Genomic DNA, 22,757 nt, shown 5'->3' on the forward strand with positions numbered 1-22,757 from the left:
GGGGGGGGGAGAGCGGGGAGGGAGGAAAGAGAGAGAGCCAGCGGAGCGAGTCTTCACGATCGGGTCCGCGATTTCACGCGCGCCACGCTCCGTTGCTTTTCAATCCGGCACTCGACGCCAAGGTGAACGGAACGAGCGTTGTACGTGGAAGAAGAAGCGGCCCCGATAACACCGCGGTAAATGCAGAATTGTGCTCGAAAACCGTCGAACGAGCGCCGTAGAGGGTTGTCGAGCGATACGCCGATAGTCCGACGTGACGTTAGAGTCCGTTCAGAGAAAAAGAGACGAGGATAGAGCTTTCTCGTTAAAGAGGGTAGTGGCATTCGCTAGAGAGGTTCACAGACACCGGGAGACAGAGACACGGAGGGTGCGCGAGAGAACGGTTTCAAAACGTTGGACGCGAGGCCGATCGCGTGGGATCGAAAGAGGGACAAAGGCCAGAGCGGAAGGAGAGACGCGAGAACGGAAGAAGAAAAAGCTCGGGAGGCAGAAGGGAACGACAGGCGAACAGAGAGACGAGAGAACATACGAAGAAGGCGACTGGCGTGTGGAGGCGCGCGCTGGCGATTTGGGATATCTCTGAGGGGGTGGTTTCGGCGTGCTTTCGCGGCGAAATCTTTCCGATATAGAGAGAGCCTCTATCCGCTTGGTGGCCGAATCGCGCTTCTTCGCCGTCGGCCTTTCGCTCAGGCATCAGTGGAAGGAAGTACCGAGTGCCCGAAGGCGGCTTGGTTGTGCGGCACAGTGTGTGTCCGATGTTATCTGTGGTTGCCATGGGGATGCTATTGATTGGCCGACGCGCCGACAGACGTCACGGGAGTCGCGGCGCCACTCCGACTATTGCCCGCCGCCCGCACCCCTCTTGCGGACGACCGCCACCCTCTGCCACCCTCTGCCACCCTCTGCCACCCTCTGCCACCCTCGCCCTCAGTACCACCCTCTTTCGTCTCAGCGTGCCCGCACACGATGCAGCCCGCCCCTACACGTATTGCCTTCGCCAATACAAACACGCGCGCGTAGCCGTGGAAGCCCACACGACCCTCATGCTCACACAGACACACGCGTTTGCCTAACTGTCCGTCGCGTACTCCCATTTGATAACCCGAGCTCTCGTGTGTCGTACAGAGGTCGACTCCCTTTAATCGTCCCCCCTGGAAACGCTGTGTTGGACGGAACTTCTTAGTGCGCTCCGGTGAGCGAAGGTGACCGCGCGAATTGGCACGCGTCTGTATGCGGCGTATGCGGTCTATGTACCGGATGGCATATTCGGCGCGCCGGGTGGGTGGCCCCTCGAGTTGGGTGGGCATCAGCTGAGCGCTGTGGCGCCCGGCGACTTTCGTCCGCGACCATTAACGATCACGCTTCTCCCGCGAACGATTTGTCCCCCTCGGTTCTGCTCTGCTCGTCGTCGCGGAACGACCTCGGACGACGCGGACGTTGTTGCGAAAAAGGGCCGCAATGGGGTGAGCTGAGTAGGTGGCTAACAGGAAGGGGACGTTGGTGGGTGCACCGACGACGACGACGACGACGAGTACGCGGTCTTGCGAGCACGGGCAAGAGCGTGTGTCTACTTATGGAGAGAAAACCGCCAGCGCGACGACTTCCGCGACTCGGAGCAGCCGTCCTGGCGCCTGGCCGGTCGTATAAAACGCCGGAGGGTTTCCCCGGGCGTTCGCGGTTGCACGCGAGTTCCGAGGAACGGAAACGCCCGGCGGTGGAAAAGAGAGAGAGAGAGAGAGAGAGAGAGAGGCGGCGATAGGACGGTTAGGCGCGCGCGACCGTCCGGGGGCAGACGCCACCGTCGCCGCTGCTGCTGCCGCCGTCGCCGCCACGTCGTGTCTCGGCGATCGCGCCGGTTTGATTAGAGATTGATCGCGATGCCCGAGTCTCTTTGTCGACGTTCATCAAAAGAGTTATACCAGGATAAAGCATCGACTGCGAACCTACTCGGCGTGCAGCCAACACTGTAATTGGGATTAACGAATATCGTTGCTCGTATCGTTGTTTGTTTACATTCATTTCAGAAGTGTCGAGGCGACGCATCTGCAGGACGTTTTAAACTCCTTTGGAGAAAAGAAAAGAGAACGGTATAAGTCAGTCAAATGCATTAATCTCTTTTACTAAATTGGTCTTCAGTGAGTAAAGTCAGCTTAAGGGATTAGGGGATAAACCCAACAGCAGCTGGAGGGCGAGGATGTTAAATCTCATTAAAGGTTTACAGTTCTTTCCCTCTTTTTGGGATCACCCACCCATAATGCGTTGTCGTCGTGTATCGTTCTGCCCGGCTTGGTCGTTCGCGGTATTAGATCGCGGTATCAAGGCACTTTTTTCGCGACGCCAAGTTCGACTAGTCGCAACGGTGTGAGTCGTATCGTACTACCCGTCTCTCTCTACCTCCGAGAGTTCGTGTTCTATTAAGAGCGAGCGTGTCAGGTATTGAATTACAGCCACGGTGTCGCAAAGCCAGATGCAATTACCGAGAGGCGGCGACAGATGATCAGTTACATCGTGGACGCGATTGGAATATCAATCACGATATGAGTTTCGCAATTTTGGGATGCCGATCGTGTCGTACTATCGTCGCGTCGTCTTTCGGAAAGATTACGTCGGTGCGGTAAAGTATGGTGTGAGGGTGAGGGACGCTTCGATTTATCGGTGTCGTAAGGACTTTTACTACGCGCGCAGGACCGCCGCTCCTCTATTAATCCTCTCGTTTCCAGCTGAGCCATATGGCCGCGCACTAAAAACATTTAAATCGAGGAGAGAGCGTACCCATTTGCAAAGTTCCGCGCCGATGAGACTAATTTCCCCGTTACGACTCGCGACGAGATATTATTCACACACACACGCGCAGCAAATAAACTCCGAATTGATAAAGTAACGTGAAGAAAAAAAAGGACACGATTTTAGTCTGTTGTCGCGCGCACCGCAACTGATTAAGCGAGCTCGCGAATATTTCGTTCGCTATTCGGATATCACTCTTGGGAATAAGGCGCCTAATAACCCCATAAGTTCGGGACGTCTCACCTCTGTTCTCGCGTCCCCGGGGATTTGCGACTAGATAGATTACAAGGTGGCGGGTAGTTCGGTATGCGAGAGAACCGCCCGCCTAATGTAATGATTATTAATTGCTGCGGTGACGATATGCAGTGCACGCGCAAACGCGGCGGTTGCACCTGCACCGGTTTTATTAGCGTCGGCAGTTCGGTAGCTGCTCCAACTAATATACATACATCTCGGTATGCAGATAATAATCGTTGTTTCGAAGTTGGCGCACCGCGCGGATGAGTCCCGCGCCTGCTTGCCGACTAATGCGTCGTGCTTTACTCTCTACTTGCCCTAACTGCAAATGTCGTCGTCGGCGACGCCGGAGTGAATGTCATCGCTCGTAATATTATTCGAGGTTTGAGAATCACGCTTATCCACCTGTCTTAACTATGGCGAGCTATTAAGCGAGTCGACTTGACTTGGCTCAATGTTTTGGCGACGAGTGTGTTTACTTAGTATGTCGAGAATAATTTGACGTAACTTGCCTCCCAAACGAAAAGTCCGATTTCCCTGTCGGCTACTTCCAAATAATCAGAAAACGCTTTGAGAAACTTTTGGCAGGTCGTTAAACGTTATATCCCGAGTCGAAAATTTCGTTCTACATTAATCCTGCAAATTCCATTGAACTCGAAGAATTAATGGAGAAACTTGAAATATACTGTACAAACTATTGTCCTACCTTGATGTTTCTTCTTATAAGAAGATATTCTTTCAAATTGTTTTTCAATATTTCATTATCTCAGTATTCCACGCGTTTATTTAATCTTTGTACATAATTTCAGTCAGCGATATATTATTATAATTTAATTATATAAATTACTCAGCGTATTGCTATCTAATTGTATAACTTATTCAGTTACAAATAGATTGTGCGAGATAATCAAATATTAAAAATTTAATAAAGAATAATGAATAAATGGGGAAATAAAAAAAAGCAATACATTCTTATTCTCATAAAATATATTTTTTTTTCTTCTGGTGTTGAAGTTTGGAATGTAAGCTCTTAAAAAAGCTGATAAGAAAGCTGCAAGTGCCCAATAATGCTATGTTCTATTAGAAACTTAAATTGAAATTTAGTTCAAAATTTGGTGATAAGCACAAGTGAAGAGAAGCTTCGACAGACAAGACGAGAGAATCACGACTTAAAAAGCATTATTGGACTTAAAAAATAAATTAGACACTTGTGAGAGATTTACATTAGATTCTAAGACCAGTATTCATAGTTTATTATTTATAACTTTGTTTAAAGCACATTCGTATTCATGAACTGTTGCTTGGTTATCTGTATTAATATTTTTTATGGTAGAAGCCAAGTACAAGTGTAGTTTAGGTTGGGTTAGATTAGATTGATAAATAATCAAAGATTCAAAAAGTTATTAATATTTCTAAGGTGATGGCAAACTATGAATGCTGATCTAAATTTCGACTCGGGTATCTGCTTATTCTCAGAAAGTCAAAAACAGAAGTATCGTGCATAATAAATGATTTGGCATACTTGAAAATATATGACGATTGTTGTCCGCACCCCGCTGCTGTCTGTCGCCTTTTGTTCTGACTCTTTGACTCAGCATTCTGATTCCTGGCTGCTTCGTCGTTATCCAGCTGCTACTGGCACTAACACTGACACTCGCGTAAATACCATTCGATCGGCGAAATACGTGTTAATAGCGCGATAGCGACGGGAACTCAGTTCAAATTTCAAGAGTCAATGAATATCGAATCACCCGATGAGAATAGCCGCTTGATTTAAGCGCAGGCATGCCATCTTCCGTCTCGAAATATAATCAGATGCTTGAAAGAGTACATGACGTGCAAAGATTAGTTTAACGTTATCGAAGATTTTTGTTGCCGACCTAAATCTCCACTCGAATATCTTTATTTCCAGTTTGTCAAACGTCCGTTAAAAATAGAAACTTGTGTAATAATGGTCTGACACATCTCTCTTAGAAAAGTCCGGTGTATCGTTACCAACATTGTGGCATCCTGCATTCTCCAGTATTCTGACTGCTTCATCGTGACACTGACATTGACACTGACACTCGCGTCGACGCGATTCGACCGGAGAAATACGTGCTAATAACGCGATGTCAACCCGGTCTAAATCTCGACATTCAATGAATATTTAATCACTCGACGAAAATTGTAACTCATCGCCACACGTACGCGCCGATATGTGTCGCCCTCCGCGACTCGAAACACAATGAGACGCTCGGAAGAATGCGCAACGCGTGAAAGTTCGGTTAAGTTGTTTGTTTACAAAATTCTCGAGACATTTTGATCCGGAGAGGTCCGGGCTTTGTTGTCACGGGCCATGTTGTTATCACGGCGACGGAAGCCGGTGATAGTCGAAAGAGACACAGCAATTTTTGCCTATCACGCTATACTCTCGAGAACTTTCTCCGGGTGAGTACAACGCGAGTGACGAACATAACCTACGCGCGCGCCTTCGTATCGCGGTGTATGTGCATCGATGTGTTAATTATAATTCGCGTGAAGAGCCATTAATAATGAAACACTCGGGAGAATATTCGAGAATATTCGAGACGCATGAAGATTAGTTTGACCGTGTACTGATTCGCGAGACACACAATGCGGCTCGAAGACGTGCCGGGCACTCCAGCAGTGTTGTGTTGCCATGGCGACGGCGGCTGTTGATACGCGAGAGAGACGCAGCATTTTTTGCTTATCGCGTAGTATACTCGAGCTTTCTCCGCCGCCGAGTGATTACGACGCGAGCCGACAAGTGACGAACATAATACACCTGATCTTCGCGCCGCGGCGTACGTGTATCGGTGCGTCGAATGATTAAAATATTATGTCGACTCTTGAAATACTCAACCTAGTTTTCTTATCGACTCCGCGTTATGAATACGCCGGTCGGATCCACGCGAGTGTCAATGTTCCGAGTGCCACGGTGAAGCCGTTGAGTGTCAGGATGCTGGGACGGGAAACCAGGACGTAGGAGGCGGATTGCGATACATCGTGCATTGCCAGGTGTGTGTATAAAATAATGAATTTATCGAGAATAGAAGGATGTTCGAATCAAAATTTAGCGTTTAAAATCTATTGATAAATCGTAATTTGACAAATAATAACTTCTAGAATTTATGATTACTCGTCAACCTAACTTGTACGCGTGCGTGCGTTTATTTCATCCAAGAAAAATTGAACTGCAAAACCGAATAATAGTCTGTGCATACAAATCTGCAATTTATTATGCTCTCAACTAGAGATTATAAGTAATTTCAACCGAAAGAACGAAAATTTTGACTCAGAATTGACAGGGGAAAGTCGTGAGGCCTGTTTTTTTCGTAGAACTTTCTGAACAGGTGTACACTGAAACAATGAGATAGAAGTAAAACAAGTATATTTTATTTCAGTGTAACTTTTATTTAAAGTGACTAGATTTCCCAGCTTTGAATTCGGGACACTTCATAAATGTGTGAAGCGGGGGGAGGGGGATAAAAAGATCCGAAAATTATTTGACAATCATTGAAAATGATGACAAATCGGTGTCCCGAATAGCACTCGAAAAAATTCGGGACAAAGAGTGAAAAATCAGGACGTCTGGTCGCCTTAGCTGTATGTGTCGAGAAGAGAGGGAGATTACTCCGTAATAATGTATATACGATATGTCCTGACGACCGCATGTCGTTGTTTTCGGCACTCTAATACTTATTTCCGCAGGAGATTCACAAAACACAAGCGAAAGACGTATGGAATACGGAGCGTTGTATTCATAGCAGTTGCTCGGCATGAAAAGATTGTAGACGCGCGCGCTGTCAATCACGTACACTAAAAGTTCATTAGCGCGCCGAAAGTGTCAAAAATGCATGAATGTGAACGTGCCAGTGATGCGAACGAGGTCGCGCGTCTACAACGTCGCGATCTACGGCGGACGCCTTAACCATTCTAGACCAATCGCGTTCGTTTCGCACTACAGGTTGTCATCGTGGTTATTCAATCTATGCTCGATCTTTTCGCGCCAAGCAGCAGCCACGGGCACACATCGATCCACATCGCTCCGCGTTTCTCGCGTCTTTTATCCGTCGAAAGTGAGTCTCGCGCGTTAATAAGTCTCGGGAATGTTGAGAATAGCGATGTGCGATTGCCGGGGCGTATCGTGAAGACGTTATTTGTAAGTAATCTTCTCGTTTCTTCTCGCGGTATATGCAGCCGGTGCTTGTCGCGACGTGTCGCGCCGACGTCCCTTACATTTGCTAAAAACATTGACTCGCTCAAGTAGCAATAGAATCGGGCGATGGTCGGATTTATTGAATGGGGATTAGAAATGCGATGACAATCAGAGAGAAAGAGAGAGAGATGCGGGATATTCGGGCGATTGCGTCAGCTTGTTATGAAAAGAGATATGGAGAAAGAAGTATCTCATAGAGCGTGTTCTTTTCGGCCGCGGCGCCGTTTACATATTGGCGTATATTTTTAGCGCGATTCAACAATCGACCATCTTGATTCTCGATCTTTCTGCATCGAGCAACCGCCGTGGACACATCGATCGACATCGTTTCCCATTTTACGCGTCTTTAACCCGTCGAAAATAAGTCTTGCGCGGAAATAAGTCTCGGGAGTGTCGAGAATAGCAATGTGCGTATCGCCGGGGCGTATCGTGAAGACGTCATTTGTAAGTAATCTTCTTGTTCCTCGCGGTATATGTAAGGTGACCAGATTTTCCAGTCCTGAATTTGGGACACTTCATAAATGTATGAAGCGGGGAAAAGGGGGTAAAAAGATCCCAAAATTATTTGATCATTGAAAATGACAAATCGGTGTCTCGAATAGCACTTGAAAAAATTCGGGACAAAGGGTGAAAAATCGGGACGTCTGGTCACCTTACTTTTATTACATCAGTTTAGGAAGTTCTTTGAAAGAAAATACAAACACATGTGATCCTGTGCTTGCCCATGTTTCAGTGCAAAAACGTTGACATTCAATAATCGGTTATGCGTTCCGTTTAACAATCGCAGCTTTGTCATTTGATCTTACGGGAATTTGCATTATCGAGTATTGACTAGCGCGTCTACGAGACGTCTTCGGAGGTAACACGAGTCGATAGTAGTCGCGTCGAGCGATTTGGTAGTCATGTGGTGCGCCACTTAACTAATTTATGACATGGATCTAGTACTTAACTACCATTACCTTACCGGTTAACGGGGAATATATGCAGTGCTTAATAAACCCACGGCCGTCTTCGGCGCGCTACGAGGCGAGTGCTATCTAAGGGTCATTAGTCATCCCCCAAAACTTTCCTATGGAAAAGATCAAGTACCGCCGATAATGTTTTGCGCGAGTTCGCCTTGTTAGGCAAAATCTCGTGATACATCACCACCATTAATATGTCAGTTTGTCATTTTTGAAGTTGCATTTGCTTTATGAAGGAATCGATCGCGTTACATCAGTACTTGGAATACTTGTACTTTCGAGGCAATTCTCGAGATGATTCTCAAGGTTTACGTATATTTTCTTCTCCTTCCCTCATCTGTCGAGCCTTTCGACTGACGTCGCGGCGTTTAGCCTCAGGTTCGCCAATTTTATAAGATCTGTGGAACTTTTCTTCATTTCAGGAAAATTACTGAAACTAGTGTTTTATCGTTGTAATTATAAAATATAAATGTGTTGATAGCATAGATAGAAAAACATTATATATATATATATATATATATATTATATATAAATATAATATGCATAATATGAATTAAGGAGAGTCTTATAAAGTTGATGGTCCTGAAACTGAACACAGAGATCGTCAATCGTAGACCGAAGAAAAGATATTTGAAAATTTATTTGTGAGTTTATTTATTTATAAAGTTTATTTTATAGAAACTCTATTTCTCAGAAATAAGCTTTATAACTCATAAAATAAATTTTCAAGTATTTTTTCTTAGTGTACGGTCAACCCGGGACGAATGGGAGAGACAAGAGAAAGATAGTAGGCCCTCGAAAATTGCCTCGAAAATTCAAGTATTTTGAGTACTGCGTGGTTACATCATCGTGGTTTAAGTGTCGTTCGATCGGTCGATCGCGGAATATGGAATACCAATAAAAGCACGGGATTCGACGACAGCGGCATCGGCGGCTGCAACGTTTTCGACTTGCGACGTGACGGTCGTTTAATTTTTCTCGTTAGTCCTTCGTCATTTTCTGCTCGGTGTCTTCGCGGTTGCTCGCGTAAGATGGGGCAAAAAGATCGAAGTCGACAGGCGAGAGAACGCGGAAAGGGAACGAAACTAATTGCGGCGTCGCGCGGCGGGCTGCTAGTTCCGCTGTAACGACGACGCCATCTCGTTCGAGTCCCCGATATGCCTTGACGTATTTTCGATAGTACGAAACTTTCGTCCGCGCGAGATTATAACGAAGGCACTACGGCCGACGACGATAGCTCATCTTTGACGAGCATTTCCATCTTCGAACGGTCCGTTGTCGTCGTCGTCGTCGTCATCATCGGTGATGGGAGTTTGCCGGGCCTTTCAGTTTCGACGGTCCATTTTGCGCAAAAGTTAAGCCTTCGTGTTCAAAATTCAATAACTGCCGTCACGCTGGAAAATATGTGATAAAGTAAATATGTCACGTCGCCGGGAGACAGTAAAAATTTGACGATGAATTTTTCATTGGCGTAGTGGTACTATACAAAGGACATTCAAAAAAATAATAGGAATATATTACAAATACATCAATATTCTTCTCTCTTGGAGAAAGCGAACCAGTTGTTTAAATCTCTTGCGCGCAGGATACAGAGAGGAGAGAAAAAGAAAAAGGAAGAAATAAAATAACGGGAAGTCTGCGCACGCTTTTGAAATAACTAAAGCGGCAGCATGGGAGAGCGAGGGAGTTTGCTTCGCAACATACAAACGTGTGTGAAATGACAGTTATTGAAGTTTAAAAAACTGATATCGTTAGATAGATTTTATTTGCGCGAAATTCGACGTTAGATTCAAAATTACTGAACAGAAAGAAGAGCTGAACGCGGTTTTGTTTTTAGCAAATATACAATGGCAAATATACAATAGCAATATACACGATACGGAGCAGTCCAATTTACGTACTTAGTCCCGCGGATGTCTCACTTTATATATATTAATAATTACTAAGAGGCTTTCAGCTGTATCCGCATCTAGTCATGCATTTCTTATGACTCTTGATTAATTCAGAAAGCGAGAATGTGTTTTGGGGATTAATTAACAATGATGAGAAACGTATAGTTAGAAACAAATGTAGCTGTAGTCGAAAATCTTCCGCAACTATTGATCTATCGAATAGATCGACCTATCATATTGCGGAACTGTAGAGAGTGCAAAGAGGGCATTGTTGCGGGAACGCGGCGACTTCACATCGTGGCGCGAATTACCAATTGCGCCGCCATCTTAGATTCTTTCGCGTCGGGCAACCGCCAGTGACACATCGACCGATATCGCTCCGCATTTTACGCGTCTTTTGCCTGTCGAAAGTGAGTCTCGCGTGGAAATAAGTGTCGGAAGTGTCGAAATAGCGATCGTGCGATCATCAGGACGTATCGAGCACGTTATTTGGGAGCGATCTCCTCGTTTATCAATGTAACCTTGTCACGACGTGTCGAGTCGACGTCTTTTACTCTTGTAAGTATCATTCATTCACTCAGGTGGTAATAGAATCGGACGATCGTCGGTTTTATTAATCGAAAATTAGAGATTTGGTGATAATCAGAGGGAAAGAGAAAGATAAGACGAAGCCAAAACTATAGGCGGCGCCAAATCTCGGCAGGTAGAGTCGTTCGGTTAGTGAGAGAGAGAAAGAGAGATACCCACTAAAGCGGATCGCGCATCAATCGTTCACGTCGTGACGCCAACTTTCGGCATACGTGATCAATTGTGCGGCCATCTTAAATTTCGACCTTTTCGCGCCGAGCAACCATCATCGATACCGCTCCGTGTTTTACGCGTCCTTTGCTGTCGAAAATGAGTCCCGTGCGAAAATAAGTATCGGGAGTGCCGAAGCAGCGCTGTGCGATCGTCGGAACGTATCATAAGTACCATTACTAGTGAATAATCTTCTCGTTTCTCGATATATACGACCGGTGCTCGTCGCCTCCCGTCTGTCATTATTATCTTCGTCTCACTCAAGTAGTAACAGAATCGGACGATTGTCGGATTTATTAATCGAGAGTTAGAAATGCCGTAATATTCAGAGAGATAGATAGATAATATGACGCGCCAGAGATATACGCCGAATCTTGGGCGGTAGCAAGAGAGAGAAAGAGAGCGATGTACAGAGAGTGTGACATCGTCCATGTCATGGCGCTATTTGTCGGCGACGTGATTAATTGTCATTTTGCATTTGGATCTTTTTAAGAGCAGCCATTATTAACATATTGAACAATATCATTCCGCATTTTACGCATATTTGCCTGTCGAAAGTGAGTGTCGTGCGGAAATAAATATCGAATATGTCGAAAATAGCGATCGCGAGGATGTATCATAAGTATATTATTAGTGAATAATCTTCTCGTTTCCCGATATACCAGTGCTTGCCGCGACGTGTCGAGAGTCGTTTCTTACACTTGTTCTCATTATTGTTGATCAATTCAGAAACCGGAAATGTGCTTTCTAGATACCAGTGATGAGAAACGCATAGCTAGGAACGAATGTGACTAGTCAAAAGTTTTTAGCGACTGTCGATCTGTCAAATGTTGTTAAGGCATTCGTTGAACTGAGCGTACGAGCAAATGCAACGTCGTGACATGCTATTTCGATACGCCAATCGACATGATTTTATTGCTCGCCCTAGTGACTGCTCGCAGAGAGCCATCCTTCTTTTTCTACGCTCTCGCCGCCGCTATGCCGCGGCTCTCTATTTTTTTGTTATTTGTACACCAAACCGAGCCGAGTTGTTGCAGTACCGCCACGGCAACGACGGTGGCAGCGGCGGTGACGGCGGCGGCGGCAGTATAGCGGCAGCAGAAAATCTCAAATAAATCCTTTCGTAATCCCGCATCGCTCCTTTCAGCCAGTCCGGATTTCCACTACTCGCTTTTATGCCACCTCCGCACCCTCCCAAAACTCTTCCCCTTTTCTCTTCCGTCTCTCTCCCGCCCTGTCGAAAAGGAGGGAGCTACTCCCCGTCTCGTATTTCTCTCTCTTTTTCTTTCCCCGTCTCACATTACCCTATTTTCGCAATTTTTTCCTCTTACCCCTCTTCTCGTTTACTCGCCGCATCTTTTCGTAGCTTGCTCGCTCGCTCGATTCCTCCTTTCTTCGAGCTCAAGCCACTCGTAATATTTCGTCCTTGAGCTCTAACAATCGTATTGATATTAAGGTTATAGATTCATACGAATGTGTGTGCATGTGTGTGTTAGAGCAGCATATACAAACACACATATATGTGTGTGTATATATATACATATATAGAGGGTGTTTCGCTAAAGGTGGACAATCTCTTAGAGGCGTGTAAATCAGATAAAAATAAGCCTATAAGTTCATGTAAATTTTTTTTCCTACAGCGCACTCTTGCTGAGCTATTCGTTAGAATCTAAGTTAGAATCTAAAAAGAATTTTCTAAAAATAATTTTTATGTTTAGCGGATTTTGATAATCTTTGCATTATTTTTATACTAAGCAAAAACCGTTAGAATGATGTTAGGATAAAATTTTATTTAAACGATAAGATAATAATTTCACGAAATGGTCCCAAAAAGGACGACCAATGAAATGGTCCCAAAAAGAAAAAATCCATTAGATTTAGATCAGGAGATCGCCAAGAGATAAGTCTTCGTCACATAATAATCAGATAATTAATTAATTACAATTTTAAATCTATCTTTTGATTATTATCTGACGAGGACTTATTTCTTGGTCACCTCGATCTCCTGATCTAAATCCAACGGATTTTTTCTTGTGAAGTCATTCCAAGAGTCGCAAAATTATCTTATTGTTTGAATAAAATTGTATCTTTCACCATTTTCGAATGCATTTTTCTTAAAGACTGCTCGTTTTTTCAAAATCAAACAAGAATATCTTTAAAAACAAAAATTTGAGGAATTTAAAAAAGTGCCGTAAAATTAAAAAAATTTTACTGCCAATATGTCAATTAAATCAGGGCGTTATCTCGCTTTCGTGTGTTTTTCTCACTCGCTCCGACTCGCTCTCTCAGGTCAACATTGCGCGTCCCGTTTGTTTCGTTTGCCTTTCCTGTGCGAATCTCAATAGCGACTTCCTCGCCATTCGTGCGTACCGTCATTACGATATCTGGCGTCGCGATGCAACCGAAATGGGGCTCGTCGGGTTCCGAAACTACGTTCGTCACAGTCGAGAGCGCCAACCGGAATTGGTCGTCATGCGGCGGGGAGCGAAACAAAGAGATTTATTGAAATAGCGCGAACAAAGAGATTTTTTAAGCTATTTGTCTTTCCTCTCCTTCTCTCTTTCTTTCTCGCGACTAAATCGATCGTTGCCATCGTGCGCCGGTTTTGCCCTTCGGTATATTTATCGCGCTATTATTGCATCATCGAACGTATTTTCGCGCGGATCGGATCACCGTCCGTTTGAGTTATGTCGCGCGATACCATGGCTCCTTATCGCCATGAGAAGGAGCGGCCGTTTGGTAAGTATGAAAAAATGCGCGATTTTTTCCCGTCGAAAAGGAGGAGGTTGTCTCTATACTCCTTCCACGTCGTGTCACTTCTATCCGGCTTACGTTAAGTCACTTTTTATGCCTAGCCCTTATTCGAGGATTATCGTGACAAGATGAACGCGATATAATATCGAGAGAGGAAGTAGAAACGCTCTATGTATACCGATATAAACGACTGTTTTGAAGTATTAGCGGACCAGTTTTGGCCTTAAAACATATTCAGACGCGCAATAAATCCGTTCGTTTATCGTCGGTTTTTTTTAGTAGCGCAAGATGCATATCTGAGTCGAAATTTTCATTCTATTTTTGACCTCAATATTCTCATCTAACGCCTACCTATGATATTCTGAAACCTATATCTACCTCTTTTGAGTTTACTTAAGCTACTCTATTAAGTTTTGTTGAGAGTCCTTCCTTAGAATCTACAATTGGCATTTTGTACGCTTTCTGCCATTTAAAGACTCTGAGTAAGGCTCTTATTTTTTATTGTTTTAGTTAAACATATACTCACACGAGTCGAAACTTTAGCTGTACTGTCGACCTGAACTTTCCAATATATATGTATTCAGAGGGAACAGTGTGTTTAAACACACATGGCATGGAAACTAAAGTCCTACTAGACGTCTCTAAATGGCAGAAAATACACAAAATGCCACTCAAATAAAAAAATGTTGATATATCAAAGTGGGCGTTAAATGGAAGTATTGAGATCGAAAGTGAGATAAAATTTTAGCTCGATTCTTTAGAATAAACAGATGTTAGGAGAAAGTGCAGGTCTCGAAAGTAGGATTAAAAATTCGATTCGAGCACGTTCAACGTGATCGCAAGCAGATATCTCGACCTCCGATTCGGGAACGATTGCTCGAGATTTATACGACGCCGTCACTTAATTAAACGACTAAGAAGATTATTATAACTCTGGAGCACACACACAATGGCCGTATCGGCGCGGGTTGTGTTAGGAAGGGATCGATCGAGAAAGTGGGTATTAAGGGTGGTACGATGAAGCGGCCCCCGGCCTCATAAAAGTCGCCCGGAAATACGGGAAAAATAACTCGGATCCAGACGGCGGTCTGCGTTTCTCTCAGACCGTCTCCTCTCTCATTCAGGGCCATGTCGCCCGATCTTCCGCTAATTGCTGCTCGATAGGAACGCGCGGAATTGACTAGAGCTGGCAGGCCCTAAATTATTTACTTCTGTCGGCATTATCACGTCCGAGGTAGCGATTTCGATCGGTCCATCTCGTGCAAATGAGCTGGCCATTGCCGCGATTACGTATGCGACTCGCTGATGTGATAACACGTTGGCGTGCAAGAAGTGTGCGTTATCGCGTGCGAGCCGATAACGCGGATTGGACGGAGAGCGTCATTTGTGTATTTGGGTCACGCGAATGCTCTCTTGCGAAATCCACGATCAGCGACCGCAGGAGTCGTCCGAAAGAGCATAACAAACGGGCTGATCTGTAGCAACGCAATTAGATAATTCAAGTTTCACCGAACTTAGGATTATCTGTGTAATTAGTACGGCCGTGGAAACGTGCGCCGTAAACACGGATTACTCCGCGATAGAATGGGTAATTTCGCGAGGCGGCGTTTGCACTTTTAATCGCATAATTGGTATGTCTGGAGAATGTGTACCGTAAAAAAGTGGGATTACATCGCGACTCGATAGAGGACGGTTCTAATTTTTCGCCGCGGCGTTCTTCCTCTTTCGATCGCGTCGATATAGTAGCGTTATCTGCCGACGTTTGATCGGCGATTGAAAGCAATTGGCAGTATTAAAGAGACAACATCCAGTCGAGTTCGTTCTCATTGTTATCGCAAGAGCTTCGACGCCGTAATTGTGCGAACGCGAACTGTAATTTTGCGGAGCTATAATTTCTTAAATTAGATCGGAAGAGGCCGGGTGTGTGTGTGTGTGGGTGTGAATTGCACTATAAATATAATACGCGCCAATTCTTGACGCGTGCGTGCGTGTGTGTGTGTGTGTATGCATATATGTATGCGCGTTTGAATTGCTCGTGTTATTTTCGGGAAACTTATCGGGAGCAAGTTTGGTAATCGCTCGACGTTGGCACGATCAACACACGCACACGGAAAGTTCACGTTTGCCGTCGGGCCCGACGACGATAACAAATTCATTTCGAAGCCGCCGTAAACGATCCCCCGTTGAGCTATCCGTGAAAGTGCGCCCGAAGCTTTCGTAATTTATTAAAACGTCGCAGACACGAAAATTCGAACGAGCCTTTTGCCTTCGAGCCTTCCCGCGCCCCGTCGCTCTCCCACCCCTTTCTCACCCCCTTCGCGCCGCCTTCTCTGGAGAGTGCAGATGTCTAACTCCTTCTCCTCGGTCTCTTCGGGGTCGCTGTAAAATTTTCAGTGGATCCTGCGCAAGCGAAAAGTATACCTGGGTGGTTACGACGACTCACGTCCACCATTTACACACGTTTTCTCGTGTGTAGTCGGCGCGTAAAACGATCGCACGGTGCGGCGCTGAAGGGTGGCTGGGTGGTTGGGTGGGTGGCCGGGCTCGGCACGTGGAATAAGAATCCAAAAAGACGAAGGTGAGGAAGACGACGAAACGGCTCCCCGGGGCTTTCCCCAATCAGCCGGCGCTGGGGCGAACTCTGCTACCGCCGCCGACTAAAATGCACTCTCTCGTCGGTGGTGTGTTTCTACGGTTTTTACTATTTCCCCACGTAAGCGGCGCACAACGGGGCGGATAGCGCGAACTCGCTAATGCACAACGGCGGTTGCTCCCGCGATGCGGCATCTCGCAGCCGGCATCGCCCGAGGGCAACTTTTATACGCTCGTATGAATTCCATTAGTAATCTTTATGCGATCTGTTAACGCGCCGCGCGGAAAGCCGAGAGGGGTCCTTGGAGGATTTCTTTATTTCCCGGCGTTAACCGCGGCTTTTATAGCGCGGGGCCGCACGGCGCTGCTGAGTCCGCACTCGCGTCGCGTTTACGTCGCACTGTGTGCGAGAACATTTCGGGGATTAGAAGTGTCGATACGATCGCGGAGTATGTCCGTCTGACTCGAGGGAGCCTAGAAACCGGTGTCCCGAGGTGTCCTCTGAGGTCACCGTTACTGTGTGTGTGTGTGTGTGTGAGACGATTTGATCTCGGCTCTCGCGAAAATTTGACGAGAGACCGTCGCGTGGTGCGACTCCGCGTTAAAATGTTAAATCGAGGATTGTATTCGAAATTCATCGAAAATAAATTTCTTGCAAACTTTTTAATCTGTAGATTTTCATGCAAGTTGAAGCGAAATATTAACATCGACGCTTTCGAGATGTGTATCTTTTCCGCTGCGGAAAGTAGTTTTCCTCATTGAGGTGGATATAATTAACGATGAAAATATGCTTATTTGTTGAATTTTCTCGCACGCGAGCTCGCGCGCAAGAACACGTAGCGGAATACAACGTACACACGCGTCATGATAACATTATTAATAATTTCTACGTATTTCTCAAGCACGGTTAGCGCCACGATGTTGCGAAATGAAACTACGCGAACTAGTACCCGGTTGCCGCGCAACTTTTGCATACTCGCTTTAAGTGATTCCGTTAGTAACCTTTATGCGATCCGCCAGGGAGAAGAAGGAAAGTCCTTCGAGAATTTTTCCTGGAACGGCTTGCCTCTCGACTTTCAAACGAGACCGGTCCGCCATTTCATGCATGACGGTATCGGGTAAGGCCGTAAACGAAATAGCGTAATAGTTAATAGAAAGTTCAGATCATCGTTCGAAAGAAAAAAAAAAGTTATTCTACCTTTGAATATCGAAGCATTTCGCGCACACGTGTAACGTTACGTGCACCTGACTTTGTAATTTTTTGAGCTACCGCGAGACGGAATTGAAAAGAGCGCATCGTTTGCGCGTCTGTTTGCGCCTCCTTTCGTTTCCCTCCTTCGCTCCTCTAATTTAATGCACAACATACTATAATTTCCTAATGAAACGTACGATGTATTGATATCATCGATTATTTTCTGTTGCAGGTAAGCGCGCAAGTATGTTCGACCAAGTGCTTACACGTGAGTGATCGTTTTATGCGAACGGTGGCAAGGTAGCGAACGGGCGCGACGTAAGTACGTGACCGAATCGTTTGCTATAAATTGCGTTATACAGCCGCAATAAACATTAGCGCGGCAAAATATCGCGGCAACTACACGATGCTTTCATGTATCATCTCCCTTCAATTAGTAATTAGATACTTGATCATTCGCCATGTATGCACATATATTTGATGAAGCCCAGGTACATGGCCCGTTCTAATGAATGCCGCGTATCAACGACGCCATAATTGCGCCGAATTACATTGCCCTACCGATCGAATATACAGTTAATGTTTGGTAATCGTACGTGAAGTTAATACAGGAAACACCTAATAACTGATGAACCATTTGTTTCGGCGTAAATCAATAACGAATCCCGTAAATGAAACGACAAAATGGATTGGCGCGAATAGCTGTGTAAACTTGTTCTTCTAAATTTTATCGCGTCATACCATGCTATCCTTTCGTACTCAATGATTGAGATCGGTATTAATAGTCGTATTTGAAACTTGATTATCCTCAGCTGACATACTCAGTATCGAATTTCGAGTTGTGAATTTTTCAGCTGAATCACGATTACGAAGTTAATGTCACATATGTCATATGATTCGATTAAAAAGCTCACAATCAGATTTAACTCCATTCAGATCTGAGTATTTCACGTGAAACAAATTTCAAGTGATAATATACAGGCCTGAGATATCGATTAAACTGTAATGTATTCCACGCAATGTTACATCAGTAACAATACAAGTGCTTTTGTTTTACGTAGGGCAAAACCATTAATCCATTAGTCGGCATTCTACTTGTTTCCGGAACTTGCGCGAGTATTAAGGTATATGAGGAAATTTAAAAGAGGACAAATAAGTAAATAATAATTGATAAATAATTAATAAATAATTAAAGGATCCTCTTTTGATATTGGATGAGATCCGAGCAAGGGAGTGTCGGAAACTGGTGAGTGCTGCACCGAGTGCCGGCTGTACTGAGCGTTTTCCCCTATTTGTGGACTCTCTTTCTTTGCCTTGGCCGTTCCCCGTTTTCGAAAATAGGGAGACGTCTTCGAGTCTCGATAATTCATCGTCGGTCGGTTTGCCGAGGGTAAATACCGGCGCGGTCGATCGTCGCGATTCCCAGCGATTCCATTTACCACAGCCAAGGCCCGCGGCTAATTAATACACCTACAAACGACCATCTCGCTCCCCCTTTCGCTCGATATCAATATCCGATAACTTTCGGCACGGCGATATCAATTGACGGCGGCTTCGTTTGGAGACTGAGACAATGGCGCGTCTGACAAGACGATGGGCGCGGGGTTGGCGGGCAGACGGACGATCCCCCCGATGCGGACACCCCGTCGTTATCGATCGACATCGATCTTAAGTATTTCAATAGCGGCGTTTGATTCGGGCCAAGTCAGGTCCCGGCCAATTGCCTCTCGGTCCGAGGCGATTCCGGCCACGGTCTGACGAAGCCATGCGCAATTAGGCGATGGGATCAATTTGATGGTGGAGAGACGAGCGATCGAGCGATCGCAAACTTCGTGTCGATTCTGCCGGCTGCGTCGCGCGCTGCACCCCCTCAGTATCCAGCCCTCAGCTTCGCCGCTCGGCGAAGCATTCGCATTACTTACAGATGCGCAAACACGAGAAGGTTGACAAACGCCGCACACGAGGGAGGTATTGCCGCGCAATTGACCTCGTATCCCCGCCGGGCGTTACGCAGCGCGATATTAGATTAGATTTCGGCAAATTGTCCCCGAGAATTACGCGGTACGCATCGTGCCGGGGAGAGTCGCGCCGTTGTTTACCGGCCGTCAGCTCGGAATTTCGTGAGATTGTTGCATCGGACTCGGCTTGGAAATACGCCCGATCGCCAGGCTGTTGATACGTCCGCGCGATATTTGGGCGGCGCGCTGGGTTTGCCAATACGGTCTCTTATTTCGCGCGGTTTTATCCGGGAAATTCGACTCGCTTGCAGAAAGTCGTTCGGTAACTTGATTAAAAAGGAAAAAAAAACACGCATAGAAAATTTTTTCGGATCAAAGTTTTTCAAATATTTCTCCTAGTCCTTATTTTACTTGGAAATCGAACAAAATATGTTTTCCGAATCGTTTCGTTTTCCGAATTTCGGCAAAATGCCCAAAGATGTTTTAAAACTATCTTATTTTTTTATATTTTATCCCATTAAATATACTATAGTATGATACAAAAGATACGATAAAAGTATACCGAGATATTATATTGATTGAAAAATAACGCGAGTTTCCATTTTCCTGATTCCAGACAGAGATCGTTTCCGATCGACGTATTTTCATGCGGTGTTTTTTGACGTTAATCGTAAAAAGTTTGATCATGAAAAATTATTTATAACATATAACTACGTACCAGACTGGGCAGTATTGCCGCAAAAATTACACATTCCGCGATTAAAGCCCGCACACGCGGAAAATCGTGGTAGTTACGTTTTGCACGCAAACGCTTTATACGCGTATTATTGAGGCAAAATTTACGTGGCGTGACCGCAAATAGTCTTTTCGCTTTTCATTGTGCATACAGCAGCGAACATTACGCCACAATAATTACGTATTGTCATCTAATTGGCTCGATATCCCCGGTATTACATCGTGCGCAATATTAGATTAGATTTCGCCGAATTGTACGTGGAATGGCGGAAAATTGCACAGCCGCATTAGGGACCGGCGCGGCTTTATCTGCCGTGTGTCGCGACACACGCGCGAAATTTCGCGAAAATGCACGCGCTTTAAATACATTTAAAATTAACATGCATTAATTTCGAGATTTACGAGAGAATGCGTGAAAATCGTGACACGGCCGTGGATTAAAATATGACTGATCCCGCGAAAGCCAGCGAAAGAAGAAAGATAAACGATCGATTCAATTTAGGGATGTGGAAACGCGCAAAATACATGCTGAATTTATCGCGACAACGGGATGTTCAATCAAGCGACGCAAATTTCGCGAATTCACCGTTGATCAGTTTATTCGCTATTCCAGCATTTTCGACTGCAAAATCATCACGTAGCAGCGATGCTGAGTTTTTTACGGGTCGCCCGGCGATTTCGGAATTACGAGTTCGCGCGTCGAGGGAGTAGGAGGGAGAGGGGGGAATCGTATAACTTCCTAATAAAGTATTTAGAGTGAGAGAGAGAGATAGAGATAGAGAAAGAGAGGTCGACGAATGGAAGCGCATCGAGGATAGTTGTGCTTTCGGAAGGAGACGAAGAGGAAGCGGCGGCGGCGGCGGCGGAGGCAGACGTAGGACGAGGAGGAGATGCAGGAGTGTCGGTACGGCGGGAGTTTCAGTTTCCGGGTGATCTGTGGCTCCCTCGTCGTGAGAATCGATGCCGCCAGCCGCCCAATAACCATACATCGTACGACTATCACACCCCTGGGGTATATACCAACGCGCCGTATCCTCGTCTCTCCTTCGTCCGCTCTCTATCTCTCCCTCGCACGCACGTGTGCCCTCCCCTGCGCCCTCCTCTGCTCCTCCGCCGACCTTCTTCATCTCTACCTGCCTTATTACAAATAGCCAGGCGCACCTACCCGCTCCGCTTGAGAAAAATTGCCCGGGATTTGAATTATTGCGCGTTACTCCTCTTTCTCTCACTATCTCGCCCGCTCGCACCGCGCTCGAATTACCACCCGTTATTCCGCCGGCCGAGATTCAAATTATCCCGCGAGCGTGCGAATTATTATTTATTGGCCGTTCGCGTCGAATATTCGGATCGCCGAATTTCTTTCCGCAATTTTAAACGCCGCTGCGAAGCGCGCGGTCCGCTCTCTCCCGCTCTCTCTCTCTCTCTCTCTCTCTCTCTCTCTCTTTCTCTCTTCTTTCCTCCTTCATTCTCGTGTTCCTTCTCTCTTGTCGTTCTCTTTCTTCAACCTTCGTTTCGGCCGCATTCCTGAAAATTTTATATGCAATCTCCTGCGCTGCAGTTCCATCTATTTATACGTCTGCGTACATGCGCGTTCCGGCCGTTTTGTTGGTTTTAAGAAAAAAACAGCGCGACTTCGCAGCTCGTTGCTTTTCGATTACCGCTGTGCGCGCGCGCGCGCTCGATTTGCATCGCGGCGTTATGACGCGTTACCCGTGTCGTAAATATCTCCTGTTGCTGTTGGCGGAGTGCACCGTGCAACCCGATCTTAGCCTTCACTTGAATTTCAGAGTAGCGCGCCGTAATTGGAACTAATTTCCATCAAAGCCGATGTAACGAGAATAAGTGGATAATACGATTGAGGCCGATGTGTCAAGCGACTAGTGGAGAGGATGCGACAATCCTGCCAGTGCGCTTGTATATTGTTTATTTCGCGATTTCTAAAAGCATCGCATGAGACGAGGCGGCACGGTTGCCGCGGTATTGTTTGCTGCTTTTTGCTCGTTATTCGGAGGAAGGACATTTAAGAGCGTCGACTGAACGTGGAAGGGAAAATCGCGCTCCGGCTCCTTGAGTGGAATTATGCAAAGTTACGAGTGCGCGCCTCGTGTTTCCTGATAAACCGTTGACGTATTATTAAAATTAAAATCCGGCCGGGTAACCGGCAGAAAATTTACGGTAATTTAATCCCTTCGTAGTCGGCGCAGTTGCGAAACTACCGCTGAAAGAAAAAAAGAATCGCCAAGTTTTACTTTCACGCGTTTGCATTTCGTTGGTCTCGACACACTGTCATTAAAAACGTGCCGCGCAATTTATGCGAGTGAAGCTAGGAGGGCGCGTTGCAGAAAAAAAAAAAGGGGAAACGGACAAAAAAATAGCCGAGATACTTCGTACGTTACTCGGAGTCTTATCTTTGCAGGGGATTAAAATTACATTCGTCTGCGCGCGGTGAATTTAAATGCGAGAAGCCGGCGAAACGCGGTCGATTAGCATGACGCTGTGGGATCGCGCTTTTTAAATGTTGCAATTAATCGACGGAACGAGGGTAAGGCGTGGGAGGGTGGAAACGGAGGGAACTATGCTCAAAGGCGATATTTACAACAATTCTGATTTTACCACAAGAAGAGAGAGAGA

At 45.7% G+C, this 22,757-nt stretch overlaps 1 protein-coding gene across 15 annotated transcripts in view; it reads left to right on the forward strand.

The window, feature by feature from the left end:
* The window catches only part of LOC116842723 (mRNA decay activator protein ZFP36L3-like), a 442,334-nt gene that overhangs the window by 352,410 nt on the left and 67,167 nt on the right, over nucleotides 1-22,757 (forward strand). For 9 of the 15 annotated variants that reach the window (XM_032812324.1, XM_032812325.1, XM_032812333.1 and 6 more), the window contains one exon: nucleotides 17,666-17,677. The exons of 4 other annotated variants lie outside the window; for them this stretch is intronic. In XM_032812324.1, the coding sequence (XP_032668215.1) occupies nucleotides 17,666-17,677 (12 nt within the window). 2 more of the 15 variants (XM_032812331.1, XM_032812332.1) reach the window with 2 other exon arrangements.

This window comes from Odontomachus brunneus, unplaced genomic scaffold (genome assembly GCF_010583005.1).
Source record: "Odontomachus brunneus isolate Ranch 3 - 2012 unplaced genomic scaffold, Obru_v1 Obru_scaffold_027, whole genome shotgun sequence".
NCBI classification, from domain to species: domain Eukaryota; kingdom Metazoa; phylum Arthropoda; class Insecta; order Hymenoptera; family Formicidae; genus Odontomachus; species Odontomachus brunneus.